General features: G+C 34.9%; 1 protein-coding gene and 1 pseudogene across 1 annotated transcript; both read left to right on the plus strand.

The window, feature by feature from the left end:
* Window positions 1-3709: 3709 nt before the first annotated feature.
* LOC116422618 lies at window positions 3710-4584 on the plus strand (annotated as a pseudogene).
* Window positions 4585-5071: 487 nt separating this feature from the next.
* On the plus strand, window positions 5072-16499 carry LOC100927681 (olfactory receptor 56B1-like). Its single transcript, XM_031961490.1, has 3 exons — window positions 5072-5102; window positions 14981-15063; window positions 15552-16499. Exons 1-3 carry the CDS (start codon window positions 5072-5074, stop codon window positions 16497-16499), a joined length of 1062 nt encoding a protein of 353 aa, XP_031817350.1.
* The last annotated feature ends 294 nt before the right edge of the window (window positions 16500-16793 follow it).

A 16793-nucleotide genomic window follows, 5' to 3' on the forward strand; every position in this document is an offset into this window, starting at 1 on the left:
ACTTTATTTACCCATCGCTTTGGAGGACACACTATTCCCTATCACGTTCACATCCTTGTGGCCAATTTTTACTTGCTTCTGCCTCCCACAATGAACCCTATTGTTTATTATGTAAAAACCAAGCAGATCAGAGAAGGAGTGATCAAACTCTTATTTGGGGAAAAAGACTTCTTGGCCTAAGAATTGTTGAACATTGAGATCCAAGTGTCAGTGAATACTCAAGCAAAGAAAGAGAAACAGAAATTTGTAGAAAAGGCCTATGAAGGAGGGAGTAAACACAAAGAAAAAAATTATTCCAGTACATAAAATTCATGACTCCCATTCCATTATAATGACTGAGCTTTCTTGTAGATAATGGTGGAAGATAAATAGAAAAGAAGGAGATGACTTTTCATAAACAATAAAAATTTAGACATGAGCCAAAAATTACCATGAAAAATATTTGTGATGCATCTCAGAGTCCTCTAAATATAAGTATAATTAGTAAAAGACGGCTAGGTTCATTTTGAGGAGAAGTTTGAAAAAAGTATGTAGTAAAATTTAGATGAGCGAAGAATGGATTAAGCAATAAAAATTGTCAATACTTCCAACAAATAAATAAATAATGTCTGGCTTAGACATGCTTCTGTATTTGATTTTTTTCCCCTCAGGACCATGTTAAATGAAGAATATATCTATTGAGAAATCAGTAAAGATTGAGAAGGGAAAGGAACTCATTTATCTGGGCCTGGGAGAAGAAAGAGGCATTTTAAAGTGAATAATAGAGGGAAACAGAAACAAAAGACAAGATGTAAGGATATCACATAAGGGAGAAAGATGAAAACATTTTCTCCTAGGCTGCTTTTCATTGGGCTATTTCAATTTTCCAGGTATTTTAGTCAAACCAATAAGCATTTATTAAAAATTTGCTAGATGTCAGACAAGGTGCTAAGTGCTGCAGATGCAGATATAAGCAAAAAGGAAGACATCTTGTCTTCAAGGAGCTTATTTTCTAATAGAAAGATCAGAAGCTCATACCCTAATTCATATCTCAGGTGTAGATTCACAGATGGAAAAGTGTTCCCCTCTTCCTTGTGATGCAGGACATCCTCATAGCATTCACCCTTCCCTTCTATTACAGAGACCTTTCATATCCCCTTTCATCATGGAAAATCAAGAAACACTCATTTTCATCATCTTCTTGTAAGAGGCAATTCTCTTGCTCCTTTCTTCTTGGGATTGTTACTACTTCCTGACCTCAGTAACCAAGATTAATTTCCCTGCTCTCCAAAATACTTTGGATCTTGAAGAAGCCCTGAATTATTGTCTTTATTGCATTATTTTCCATTTCTTTTCCCTAAATTTATTCAACTTTAAGATTTCTGAAGTATGTTGTGTAATAAAATTAATCCAAGACAACTCACAGTGGAGAATGAAGACAAAAGGTGATCTAGTGTAGAAGGAAATGGCAAACCATTCAATATCTTTGTCAAGAAAACTCCATTCAGGGTGAGGAAGAATTGGACATGACTAAATGAGTGAACAACAACAACAATTTTAAAGTTCACATCAGATATTTTCCAGGTCCCAAAGCATGTAGTAAATGTCCTCCAATTGGATGCAGTTATATTTTGGCAACAATAAATTTAGTGATTGCATCCTGGGAAAAGTCAGTGTATGAGGGCTGCTTTCTTCTTTCAACTGCCAATATATGAAGATATATTTCTACCCTGGTGAAATCATCCACATTATGTGGTCTTCTACTGACCTTTATTCATACCTTATTTATTAATTATGTGTTTATTTATTTATTATATTATTATGACCTCATTTATACATTATGACCCCAGCATGGAAGCAAGATTCCTCACCTAGATGTTAGTCACCTAGAAAAGGAAACCATCTTCTAAATTATATGCTATGTTGATATCTTCAGGGAAAATGATATTTCCATGACATATGTCTTTGACCAACATTATTACTACTGGAAAGCATCAACAATTTTAATGTTCTTGGGTTTGTATCTTACATCTTACACTAGTTATGTATGACCCCAGGTAAGTAATTTAACTTCTCTGGGTCTCAATTTCTCCATCTGTAAAATTAAAGGGGAGGGGAGTGGTTAACTTGATGTCTTCTGAGGTTCCTTTCAGTTATAAATTTAGGATTCTGTAATTCTGCCAAGGTCCCTTGGCAAAAGGGAGAAGTGCTATTTGGACATTAAAATTTATTCACACCAATAGAAAAGGAGATTCTTTATCTCAGCAATTAAATTACAACTTTTATTTTCAAACCTGTTAATACAATCAAAAACTGGAACTTTAATTTTACATAGTCCTTATTCTAAACCTTCCTATCATACTCAAATAAGCCATAATCTTCACTGAGGCTCAAACAAAACCCTTTGCTTTCTGAATTCACTTATGGATTATATTCACACATTTTTCTTCTCTCAGTAGCATCTTTTTCAAATAGGCTAAATCCTTAAGTACCCAGGATAAAATGGTAGTGTCTGAAAGACATTTTTTTCCATCAAACATTTTATATGGTGCTAATAATGTTGATGCTAAACTTTATTTAAATTGCCATCAAATTGTCAACTGTATTCAATGAAGCAACTAAGTGGTTCTAGGTTTAGAGTCAAGAAGATTGGAGTTCAAATCTGACCTTAGACACTCACTACTTGTATGATCCTGGACAGATCACTTAACTTTTATTCACCTCAATTTCTTCTATTGTAAAATAAGAGCAATAAAATAATACCTACCATAGTGGGTTGTTAGGATCAAAAGAGATCATATTTGTAAAGTGCTTAGCCCAGTGTTTGGCATATAGCACTTCTGGAGTGAATGAGTGAATTCTAGGAAGCTTTGAGAGTTTGGTAGAATTTGATGTTAACCCAAGAGATCTCTTCAGAGGTCTAACTAATGACTGAAATTGGCATCACAGTCTATCAGGAAGATAGCTTATGATGAAAAGAAATGAACTCTAGGAAGTTACTACTTTATAGAGACTGTGACATTTAAAAAGGTTGAGACACATTATTCCTGAGTAATTAGTAATTTTATTAATAATACCAGCATTTCAACAAAAAATCTGAGTGCCATTCTTAAATAGCAAAGATATTCATGGCAGTGGATTCACAACTTATATGCCCTTGGAAGAAAAATATTCCTGAGGGTGGAAATTAACCTTGAATGATAAACAATTCAAAATGTGAAGGCTACAAAGAGAAATGAGCTTATTCCAGTGATGGGTTGAGAGTTATATCACATTATTCTTGGACAAAAACTATACTTTATATCTAGACCATCTTTAACTAATACACACACACACAAACACACAATTTTGGGTGAAAGCATACTTTTAATCCCTTCTGATTTTAATTATTTCTGCTACCAAGTTGTTAAGTTCAGCTCTTGCTAGACTTATGGAAACCCTTCATTTTCACATTGGGAGGTAAATTATCATCATCTTTGCTTTCTAATGGATCGTTTCTTATGCCAGTAGGTTAAATTCACACAAATGTATTGGAATTTCATAACCTTTTAATACAACTAAAGGTAAAATTAACTTACTAACCATAATGACATTTCCTATTTACCATTTCCTTCCTAGAAAGATACTATGCCTGAAAAGTATAGACTTATCATCTCATTACCAAAATGCAAGAAATCAACAGCACCAATCCCTTCCATTCTGCATTATGTATGTGATTTCCATAGTAAGGAACTGGGGCCTAATTTACCTCATCTGCTATGAGGATACACAGCATCAGCCTTTGTAATACTTCTTTGCCATGCTCTCTTTGACTGCAATTATCTGCAAAACTACTCTTCCCAATGCATTCTGTATCATTTGGTTCATTCTCAAAATAATGAACTTCAATACCTGTCTAATACAGATGTTCTTTGTACATTTCCTGTAATGGAATCTGGAGTCCTTGTGCTCATGGCCCTGGATCTGTGGCCATCTGCTACTCACTAAGACTTACCACCATTCTTACCAACTCCATCATAACCAAGACTGGGATCATTACCTTATTTAGAAGTATCGTGCTCATCATTCCATTGCTTTTCCTTATCAAGCAGCTGCCCTACTGTCTTGGGAATATCGTTTCACAAACTTATTATGACGACACGTCTGTGGCCAAAGTCTAATGTGTCAACATTAAAATCAGTGCTGGTTATTTATAATGATCATCCTCCTAATTGGAGGTTTTGATATCATCTGTATTACAATATTACAATATCCTATACCATGAGATTTTGGGCTGTTGTGAGCTTTTCATCAGCAGATGCACAAAAGAAAGCATTTGGAACATGCACAGCTCACATATGTGCAATTATCTTTTCACATTTCCCTGCTTCCTTCTAATTATTTACTCATATATTTGGGGGCCTTAATATTTCCCCTTCTATTCACATCATTGTATCCAAACTTGACCTGGTCCTATTCCCCACTATGAACATTATTGTCTATGATGTGGAAACAAAGCAAATCACAGAGTGGGCATTAAGGCTGTTTCCAGGTTCAAAGGATAAATCTCACCATTTTTCACACAAAAAACACCAAATAAGTCAAGGAATAAAAGATCTCTACTAATTTAGAGGAATGACCCACCTTTACCTATAAGCTCTGACCTCCAAGCTTGGCAAGGCAATGTCACTTATTCATTTAATGAAAGAGCACATACAGTAGTACCCTGATTTCAGCCCCAAATCTTCCAATGATGTATCCATTGGTCCATTCTAGTAGTCTATATTACGAACTACTTATCAAGCCCTAATCTTTCTGCTGATCATCTGTCTCAAATTTTCAATTGTCTAACAAATACCTAAAACTGGATTTTAGTAGATATCTTAAAGTCAACATCTCCAAAACTTATCTTAATATCTTCCCTCCACTGTTGAAGACAATATCATCCTCCAAGGCTTCCATATGTATAACTTAAATGTTATTCATGACTCCTCATTATTATCCATCCACCACAGATGAAATTTTACCAAAGCCTGTCAATTTTATCTTTGCAATATTTGCAAATATGACCTATTCTCTCTTGTGATAGTAGTGCTACACTGGTGCAGGTCCGATGTCCTCATGCCTGGCCTATGCAAAAGCCTGTTAGTTATTCTTTTTTCTCAACCCTATTCTAATCAGCTGAACCAAGTGATTTTTTTTAATGTGAACATCTGACCATATCAAATCCCTACTCAGTAGATTCTGGGAGCTTCCCATCACATCCAGAATTAAATATAGTATACTTTGGCTTGTGTTCAAAGCTCTTTATAACGTAATCCTCTCCCCAACCTTATCAGTCTTCTTACACTTTATACCTCTACAAATACTCCTTGATCCGATGATGCCGATCTCCTTGTTATTTGAACAAGATATTCTGTATCTCAGCCCCAGACATTTTAGCTCTCTGACTCCCATGCCTGGAATATCCTCCCTCTCATTTCTGCTTACTAGTTTTCCTGGCTTCCAAGACTCAGCTAAAATCCCACCTCCTATAAAAATACTTTCCCAGTTTCTCTTAATACTAGTGTCTTCCATGTTCTGATTATATATATCCTGTATATTGCTTGGTTGTACATAAATGTTTATAGATTGTCTCTCACTACATTGTGAGGTCCTCAATTGCAAGGATTGTCTTTCACCTTTCTCTGCATCCCCAGTGTTAACATATTGTTAATGATATGTTAATATTATAATAAATGGTTATTGAATGTCTAACTGGACATTCACCTATGAAAGCCTTGCTGCTTTTAATCATATACTGGGAATTGCTTCTGTCTATATCCTGTGGTTAGGTTTTTATAGCAGAAACCATGTGGATAATTATGGTATATATCAAAATAATTTACTAAAGGAACCTGATATTATGAAGGGAAAATGTCTGGGTCCAATGATCCCAGATGACCAATCTACACAGAATAAATTTGTATAGTTGCAATGTTGTATACTGTAATTTTTTCATAGAAAATATTTTCTGTTATCCCTGAAATTTTCATACTTATTCATCCTGATTTTAATCTAGTTGTATTCTTTCAAAAATTTCCACATTTATTGAGTCTGACTTTCACAAACTCCTTAATATTTACCCATATGTGTCACATGATATAAAGGGAAGTACTTCATCCCATTCAAATTTTGGTTTTACCCATGCCCTCCTTTTTGTGAAAGAAAACATAAATCTCCCCTCCTCAAAAAAATTCCTCAAGAAAAATAAAGTTAGAAAACAAAGAGGGTGCTTCAATCTGTATTAGAAACAATCAGTTCTCTCAGATGAACAGGATTTTTCATAAGTCCTTCAGAGTAGTCATTGATCATTGTATTGCTGAGAATAACAGTCATTCACAGTTGATCATCCGAGAACATTACACTACTTTGTACAAGAACATTTTACTTTGCTTGAATTCATGGAGTACTTTGCAGGTTTTTCTAATAGCATCCTGTTCATCATTTCCCATAGAATAATAATATTCCATCATAATCACATGCCACAGTTTATTCAGCCATTTCCCAATGATGGGCATCCCTTACATTTCCATTTTTTTTTGTCCTGAGAAGAGAGCTTCTATAAATATTTTTGTACATATAGTTCCTTTTCTTTAAAAAAAAATCTCTTTTGTGATTTATGCCTAGTAGTGGTATTGTTAGATCCAAGGATAAGCATGGTTTTATAGCCATTTGGGCATAGTTCATATTGTTTCATCATTTATCAATTAGGGCATTCTAAAGCACTTTTTTCATATTCTTACTTTATCTGAAAACTGGCTGTTCATATCCATCCATTATCAATTGAGTAATGTTTCTTATTTTTGTGACTTTGACTCTGTTATCTACATATTTGAGAAAGGAGACCTTTATCAGAGAAATTTGCTATAAACTTTTTTCTTATAATAATGATTACTGTGAATTTCTCTGCATCCTATTTCCATCCACCCCCATTTATCCTACTCTCTCTGTCTCCTTTCATTCTGTTTTTGCTTCTGTCTTTTACTTAGCTCAATTCTCTCTCCCTCCTATCACACCACCTTTCTCTTATACCTTTCTTTCCCTATTGTCCTGTAGGGGGGACATGAATTTCTATTCACAATTGAGAGTTTATATTATGCCCTCTTTGATCCAAGTTGACAGTTAGGTGCATTCACTCCCAGTTACCCTCCCACTCCAGACCTCTTCAATTTTCCCCTTCATTGTACAAGCTCTTTCTTGCTTTTTTATGTGAGATAATTAATCCCATTCTATTGTTCATTTGCCCTCTTCTCCCAATGAATTCTTCTGTCTTAACCCTTAATTTTATGTTTTTAAATAATCATTCCATCATATTAAATTCCCACCCATGTTGTCTCTCTATGTATTCCCTTTGTAGCTGCCTAATAATGAGAAGATTTTTAGGGGCTACAAATATTATTTTCCCATGTAAAAAGTTTAATTTTATTGAAACTCTTATGGTATCTCTTTTCTTTTTCTCTTTTGATGTTTCTCTTGAGTTTTGTATCTGAAGGTCAAAAATTTTATTTAGCTCTGATTTTTGTTAGGCCTACTTGAAACTATTCTGTTTCATTGAATGTACATTCCCCTCACAAACACCCACAATCCACAAAATGATTATACTCAGTTTAGCTGGGTAGATAATTTTTGATTGTAAGGCTACCCCTTTACCTTGAAGAATATTATATTCTAAGATCTGCAATCCTTTAATGTAGAATCTGCTACATCTTGTGTTATTCTGACTATGACTCTACATGGCTTGAATTGTTTCTTTTTGGCTGCATGCAATATTTTCTCTTTTACATGGGAGCACTGGAATTTGACTTTAATATTTCTCAGAATTTCATCTTGGGATCTCTTTCAAAAGGTGATCATTGAATTCTTTCAATTTCTCTTTTTCTCTCTGGCTTTAGAAATCATGGCATTTTCCTTGATAATTTCTTGAAAGAGGATCTATAGGCCCTTGAAAAAAAAATCACAACTTACTGGTAGTCCAATTTGTAGAGGGCCACAGATAGTGGGGGAACTCTTCTGGGGAGGTATAAGATCCTCCAGGTCAGCCAGGAAACCTGCTGAAGCATCTGATTTGGCTCTTCATCCCCCTTGGGGGCAACTCGACCTTCCTAAGAAGTCAGGGGTCTAGACTACCTGTGTTGTAATTGAAGCAGAATCATACTAAAGGGCAAGGAAACCTCTGCACACAATAGCAAGTTTATGTAGTCCTGCATGCGCAGTATACAATTAGCACATGTGTAGTGTGCTATAGTTATGTAAGAGTATTAACTTATATAAGGCTGAGGGAATTTGGAATAAATGGATTCCATATGTGACTATTCACATGAGTCCCACCTCTTCACTTTTCTCCTAATATCAAGGACTTTAGCTGGTACCAAGATCCTATATTGAACTAGTCCAGACATTATAACAAATATTTTTGACTTGTCTGTTCTACATCTATTTTTTAGGGCAGATGTTTTTCCAGTGAGATATTTCACATTTTTTTTCTATTCTTCATATTTTTTGATAGTTTTATTCTTCCTTGATGTCTTCTAAATTCATTAGATTCCAATTCCCCAATTCTAATTTTCAAGAAAGTATTTTCTTCAGTGAGGTTTTTTGACTCCTTTTGCATCTGGATCATTTTATTTTTACATAGCTAAAATTTTTTTCTACTCCTTTTTCATTTTGGCTAATTTTGATTTTTAAAGAGTTCTCTTCAATAGATTTTTAATTAGCTTTTTCCATTTGTCCAATTCTGCTACTCAAGGCATTCTACTCTTCATTGAATTTTTTAAAAATATCTTTTCACATTTGGATTATTCTATTTTCTTCTGAATTTTTTATGCTGCCTTTACCAAGCTATTGACTCTTTTACATGATTTTCTTCCATCATTCTCATTCTCATCCCATTTTCCCTCCTTCTTTATTACTTAATTAAAAAAAGTTTTTTGATCTCTTCTATGATTTGAAAACAATTTATAATTTTCTTTGACACTTTGGAGGTATCAGTTTTAACTTTGTTGTCTGAGTGTGTGTTTTGATCTTCCTGATCACTATATTAACTTTCAAAAGTCAGAATTTTTTCTATAATTTGTTCATTTCTCCTACCTATTTCTTAATATATAACTCTTTGCTAATGTGGGGCTCTGTTTCTGTGGTAGATGGACCATTTTGTCAAGCTTTAGGATTACTGGGCACCTGTTTTCAGAAACAGTTGTAGGAGTCTGTAAGCTTTCAGTTTTTTTTCCAAAATGGTATGACCTAAAGACAAGTTTGCTTATTACACTCCTGGTCTGTGTTCTTCTCTTTGAGTAATCACAAGCACTCTTTTCTGCCCTAGAACTGTGATCAGGGTACCCATTTAACTTGGGCTCTCAACTCTAGTGTAATACATGCTCCATCTTGTCCCAGAATTATTGCATAGAACTGCATCTTGAATCTGAGTTTAGGAAAAATGACATAATCCTCCCCTCAGTTTAGGAAAGGGATACCTGTAAATCTCCTTCTGACTTGTTAACCCAACCACCTACCATCATTAGACTGAGGGTTCTGGAAACAGAAGTTGCAACTGATGATTTAGTCATTCCCAGTGATTCTTGCTGAAGTGGAGGCCTGTGCATGGCAAACCTGCATTGAACTGCTCTCCCTCAGCCAGAACTGTACTGTGCTCCATTCTCTCCCTGATGTGACTAATCTTCCCTGCCAACCTTTTAGTTGTCTTGGGCAAGAAAATTGTTTCACTCATACCTTTTGTGAGTTCTACTCCTCAAAATTTGTTTTGAGACATTATTTAAAATGAATGGAGGGATGGGGGAGAGCTGGGGTTAGTCTTTCCCTTTTCTCTACCATCTTAACTCTGTCTCAAATCATTTTACTTTATTTTTTACATGTTAAGTTTGGAATGTCTATAGAATCTCCAATTGGCAAACCCTGAGGATATTGGGAATATAAGATCAGTAATCAGAAGTGAGGGTAGGGTTAAATAATTAAATTTCAGAATAATTTGCAAAATGGCTTAGGTTTGATGTGAATTGGAAGAATTTGCTTTATATTAGGAAATTTTGCAAGGAAATGAAATGGATGTGGCTGAGGAAATGACTCCAGTCACGGAACTCATGGGGAAGAAACAGCTTTGTTTTGTTTGGATAATAGCTCTTTCTCCCAGATCATAGAATGTAAAAATGAAAAGGAATTGAGAAATGATCTACTCTATTCATCCATTTCCAGTACTGAGTAGCCACAGTGCCAAAGTCAAAGATAAACCTGTAGTGAACTGTTGAGCTGAGATTTGAACCAACTCAGGCCTTTGGACTTAAATTTCAGAGCTCTTTTCACGATATTACATAAGTAATAATTAATTATCATCATTCTTTTTTTGAAAAGGAGTAATATCATGAGGATATGTCTTCACATGTGTGTTTATTGAATTTGACTGAGGCAGAGCTGTGAGTTGAAAAGTGATGGAAAGAATTGTACTCTGTATGTTTATAATATTTGTGGATTTCATTAATCATTTAGAGAACCTTGGAAATGGTTCTTTAAAATGAACTTTGTATGTTTTCCTTACTTTCTCCTGCATATAAGCGGTCCTTTGGAGTCATCAATTGAGAACTACTTCCCAAACATTTCATTTCTGATTTGGACCCTGAACCATATGTCTCTTACTAGGATGTCATTACCGTACTCACTTTATATGTACACAATTACCTTATATTTTGATATTTGAAATTTTTTTTGTTAAAAATTCACTTAAAAGTTCATTAAGCAAAATAAAAAAATCTAGTTTTTCAAAAAGAATTAGGAAGTTTTGTTTTCAAGAAATTTTGTCAGATACTCCCTATAAGTAGTGGTCTTCACAAATTTAAAAATGAGTTGCAAAAAAAAGTATATTCACACACATTACAGCAGCACTCACACTTCATACAGAAAAACATTCTATATCACATATTCAAACTTTATAATTAATTTCAGTAGGGTGATTGCCCCTGACTCAGTCTGTCTCCTGGGTTTACCTGCTTTTACATCTGGGAGAACTCTGAGGGAAGCAGTAATCCTCTTTTAGTCCTTCTGCTTTCCATTAATCAGTTGCCCCATATGGTCCCTATAACTCCTTAGGATTGCTTTGCCTAGTCTATAAAATCCCATTTCTTCCCTATGAGTCGGAAGTTATTGTTAATTCTGAGTTCAACTCAACTCTTTGACTTGATTCTTGCAGTGTTGATTACAGCAGACTTCTATATCTCTGTCAGTGGTCATGTGAGTAACACAGTTCTATTTTTCTTTCTTTTGGTAATTATACCAAATATCCAATTTTGGTAATTTAACATATATTTCTGCCATGTTTAACATATATTGGACTACTTGCCATCTAGGGATAGGGTGAGAAAAGGGATGGGAGGAATTGGAATGCACGATTTTTCAAGAGTTAGTGTCAAAGAATTATCCATGCATATGTTTTGAAAAATAAACTCTTTAATTAAAAAAAGACAAAGGAAAAACAGATCAAAAAGAGAAAAAATGAAAAAGAAAAATTTGGTAATTATGTTTTTTTGGAGAGTGATGGTGAAACACCTTGTTCTTTTATTTAAAACTGGCCATGAAATTTGACAAAGAAGGGAGGGACCAGATCCTACAGAGTGAGGAACCTTGGTAAGAAGGTGCTGTTACAGAAATTAAACCAGCAGCTGGATTTTTAAAAATTGTTTCTGAGTCAAACAGTCCTTTAAGAATCTCCTAGTATACAGCTGAAATGAAGATAAAACACTGAATAAAGATTACTATAACCAGATGAGAAAAAGGCAGTATTTTAATATGGTGTTCTAGATTAAAAAGCTTCCACATGAAAAAAGATATTCCAGACTTGTTTATCTAAATCAGTTCAGCAAGTACCCAAGTCTGAATCATTGTGCATCTATAGAATTGAAAAACCTTGGCGTTTTAAAAATTAATCATTAAATTTTTGCAATGATTTATTATCTCTTTCCCACTGCACCTCAACTGAACAATAAAAAGTATAAGACTCCTAAAAAATATACATATTCTACCAATTACAAAGATTCAAACAGGTCTGTCCAAATTAATAGGAATCATTCCTTTTTTAATAATAGCTTTTTATTTTCAAAATACATGCAAAGATAGTTTTCAACTTTTACTCTTGCAAAACTTTGAGTTCCAAATTTTTCCTCCTCTCTGCCCTTTACTCTCTCTCCCCTAGACATCAAGTAATGCATTATATGTTAAACGTGTGCAATTCTTTTATACATATTTCCACCATTATTATGCTGCACAAGAAAAATCAGATCAACATTGTACATGACAACAAGATTGCACAATGATCAATCTGATAGATGTGGCTCTCTTCAACAACGAGATGATTCAGACCATTTCCAATGATCTGTGACTGTGGGAACTGAGTGTGGTTCACAACATAGCATTTTCACTCTTTTTGTTGTTGTTTGCTTGCATTTTATTTTCTTTCTCATTTTTTCCAGTCTTATTTGATTTTTCTTGTGCAGCAAGATAATTTTATAAACATGTAGCATCTATTTGATTTAACATATATTTCTACCATGTTTAACATATATTGGACTACTTCCATATAGGGGTAGGGTGAGAAAAAGGATGAGGGGAATTGGAACACAGGATTTTGCAAGGGTTAGTGTCAAAGAATTATCCATGCATATGTTTTGAAAAATAAAATCTTTAATTAAAAAAAAACAAAGAAAAATCAGATTAAAAAGAGAAAAGATGAAAAAGAAAAAAAGCAGGCAAACCACAACAAAAAGGTGAAAATACTATGATGATCCACATTCAGGCCCCACAGTCCTATTTGAATGCATATGGCACTCTCCATCATAAGTCTATTGGACTTGGCCTGAAACACCTCATTGCTGAAAGAATCAAGTTAATCACAGTTGATCATCACATATTCTTCTTGTTGTTGTGTACAAATGAATCATTCTTTATTTGAAGTCCAGTAGATATATGGTATATTTCATCTTCAGTCTTCTGTACTCATTGTGTATCACTGTATTGACCAGAGTTCTAAAATCTTTCAAAGTTGATTTTTTTCTGTATTTTCATCATTTGTTCTACTCACTTCATTCTGCCTCATTTTATACTTCTGAAATTGTATATTTTATTATTTCTTCTGGAGCACTATTATTCCATTATTTACACACATCATAAATTTTAAGCTATTCACCATCAGGTGAGCCCACTAATTTTCCTTGGAGGATGCAATCAAAAACAAAATTCTTCATTTTGTATTCTTTTCCTCTTTCATTAACTTTTATATTCTACTGTCTCATCTTATATACCTCTCCAGAATGGAATTTGCAATTCCAAACAAAAACAGGGTAGAGGACAACAAGATTATCATCTTCATCATATTTTAATTATTGAAGGCTAAGATTACATTTATCTTTTTTCTAATTTCAATAAAATATGACTAACATACTGAACTTACAATCTACAGGAATAATTACCTCATCTTTACATGAAATTACTTCTTTTACACATTAACTATAATACTGAGCAGTCATGAAAAAGAACTAGGACTTATTTAATTAAATAAATAGTCACATTAAGTTGCTACCATGCCTAGGTGCTAATAAGTTTAGGAAACATAATAAGCATAATGGCTTAAACGCTATTAATATTTTAGACAAGTAATCTCATGTGTTCTTTGCTGCCATAGTAAGAGGAAATTTATATCATTATCATCTTAATTTTTCAGATGAGGAAACTGAATCTGAGAGAGTTTAATGAAGTAACTATACTCATTCAACTAGTCAGTATCTGAGATAGCATTTAAACTCAATCCTCCTCATAGTTCATTTCTCTAATCACTATACCACCTAGCTCCCTGATACATGAAGACATTAAACTATAACTCCATTTCTGCTATCATTGAGTTTATCCTCAAATTGTTTCAATAAGGAAGGAGTGCAACAAATACACAGAGAAGTTTGTTGTGGAGATTGAATGTGCAAATAGTTGCAAAAATTTGAAAATAAGTGATCCAGAAAAAATGGGGATGTAAAAGAATGTCATTGAGTACTGCTAGTTACTACTGCTTTGGTTAGGAGAGTGAATAGCAAAAACCAAGACATTCTGAATGAAGACTTTAGGAACCTATTTACAAAGGAAGGCATTAGGTAACTAGACGTCAGGAGACATTGAATTATGGAGTGATATTCTGGGCTAACTGACAATGTTACAAGGCACCAATAAAAGGGAGAAAATTCATTGAGAGCAAGAGGAATGCTTGTCTAACCCTGCATTGGGAGAAACAGGGAAAACATTTCCTATGTTCTCACTTGGCACAAGTTTTTATGCAACCAAATTCAGGTTCTGACCAGCTTAAATGACTAAAGAAATTATATTGGTCTACAGGAGGCTTAGGGAGGATATGGATGAGTAGAAGGATGTGTCATTTTTATGGGAAAGCAGTGAGAGCAGTTGCTCAAATTAGAATACAAATTTCTAGGAGGAAAGATAGATTAAACCTTGCCTGACATCTATTCGATTTCCTATAAGAGGCAGGTTAGTAAATCTACAAAGAGGAAAGGGGAATAATTATTTTCATTAACCTCTTTACCCCATCTCCATCAGTCTTACCCCAAAGATATGAAACATGAAGTCCAAAGATAGGCCCAGAAAGAGACCTGGGCTTCTGTCTTGTATTTTACTTCATTTTTTTCCTCAATAGAATTTTATCTTTCCAAATACATGTAAAGATAGTTTTTTAACATTCATTTTTATAAGACTTTGTTTTCTGAATTTCTCTCACTCCCCAAGACAGCAAGAAATCTGATATAGATTAAAATGTGCCATTCTTTTAAGTATATTTCTATATTTGTCATGTTGTAAAAGACAAATGAGACCAGAGGGGATAAAATCATGAGAAAGAAAAAGCAAACAAACAAACAAACAAAAAGATGAAAATATTCTGCTTCAACCCACATTCCCTCTCCATACTTTTTCTGTCTGGGTGCAGATGACATTTCCCATCTTAAGTCTTTTGGAATTGTCTTGAATCACCGTACTGCTGAGAAGAATGGCTTCAACTGCACAAGTAAAGTGAGATAAAAAAATTTTAATAGAATATTGAGGACACCTGTCCTTTTTTTGGTTTTCCCTTGATTGTTAATGAGTATGCAACTTTTTATTCCATGTGTCCCCACAGAAGTTTTGCACAGTGAGTTCTGTTTTTTAGCTGCACTATTGAGAACAAATAACATGGAAAGAATGATCAAGATCAATAGTATTAGATAAAGAACAATTTCACCCATGAAAAAATCTTTCAACAACTTTGTCTTCTATTAGTCAATTACATGAGGATCAATTGAGAATATGGGCATTAACAAATTCTGTATTCTTGGATTATGTGTCTCAGGAAAACTGCAAGGTCTTATGGGACAGGGCTGGTTTTCAAGAAATCCATGTGTACTTTTTAAAATACTATACCACATGCAAACAGGCATATAATAAGTCCTATAGAATGGTAGAAAGCATATGGTAGAATAATGATTCTGGGGAATTTTTTTCTTAGAGAATGATGGCTCCAGCTACAAGGCTCTTCAACGTCCCACTTCCAGGTCAAAGAATTCATCCTTATGGGACTCCCTGGAATCCATAGTTGGCAGCATTGGCTATCTCTACCTCTGGCAGTGCTCTACCTCTCCTCCATCAGCGCCAATCTGCTCATCTTTATCACCATCTGGAAGGAACCCAAATTACACCATCCCATGTACCAGTTCCTAAGCGTTCTGTCTATAGTGGACATGGGTCTGGCCACCACCATCATGCCCAAGATATTGGCCATCTTCTGGTTTGATGCCAAAGCCATCAGCCTCCCTGAGTGCTTTGCTCAGATCTATGCCATACATTGCTTTATAGGCATGGAGTCGAGCATCTTCCTCTGCATGGCTTTTGACAGATATGTGGCTATTTGCCATCCCCTCCGCTATCCCACGATTGTCACAGCCTCTTCTGTCTTCAAAGCCACAGTATTCATGTTGCTCAGAAATGGACTGGCTGTGATCCCAGTGCCTGTGCTGGCTGCTCAGAGAGACTACTGCTCCTCAAATGAAATAGACCACTGCTTATGCTCCAACTTGGGAGTCACCAGCCTGTCCTGTGATGACAGGAGGCCCAACAGCATTTGTCAGATGATACTGTCTTTGCTGATAATGGGGGGTGACTTAACTCTGATCATCCTTTCCTATGCCTTTATTTTCTCATCTGTGCTCAAACTGAATTCTGCAGAAGCTGCATCCAAAGCCCTGAGCACCTGTAGCTCCCATCTCATCCTCATCCTTTTCTTCTATACAGCGATTGTTGTCATTTTTGTCACCCACCTGGCAGGAAGAAAATATCCCCTGATCCCTGTGCTCTTTAATGTGTTGCACAACATCATCCCCCCAGCCCTCAATCCTATTGTGTATGCCTTTAGGACCCAAGACCTCAGGCTGGGCTTCCAGAAGTTGCTTCTGCCAAGTAAAAAGAACAAATGATCTCAAAGTAATCAGGCTCCCTGAAGATATATTTCCAATTTGTATAAGCTCTACTGCCTCCAAATAAGTACCAGCCTACTGGATTTTTCTTTAACTATGTGAAAATGTTGCAATGTCCCATAAGTTTTTGTTATATCTTCTCATTGCTTCCTAACTTTTTTGATTCATTTTTGCCATTATGTCAGAATACAACCTGGGAATTCTGATGGAATTCTGAAGAATATCGTGACAGGTCACTGGAACCATCTAAGAATGCCTTGCATGAATGGAAAACCCTTTGGTTTTAAAAAAAAA

The sequence above is a fragment of the Sarcophilus harrisii genome, chromosome 3 (assembly GCF_902635505.1).
Source record: "Sarcophilus harrisii chromosome 3, mSarHar1.11, whole genome shotgun sequence".
Taxonomy (NCBI): domain Eukaryota; kingdom Metazoa; phylum Chordata; class Mammalia; order Dasyuromorphia; family Dasyuridae; genus Sarcophilus; species Sarcophilus harrisii.

Coding starts and splice junctions, on each gene's coding strand:
- LOC100927681 (XM_031961490.1), top strand. CDS start 5,072: ATGTCCTCATGCCTGGCCTATGCAAAAGCCT. Junction 5,103..14,980: donor CCTGGCCTATGCAAAAGCCT/GTTAGTTATTCT, acceptor GTCTGGGTGCAG/ATGACATTTCCCATCTTAAG. Junction 15,064..15,551: donor GCTTCAACTGCACAAGTAAA/GTGAGATAAAAA, acceptor TGATGGCTCCAG/CTACAAGGCTCTTCAACGTC.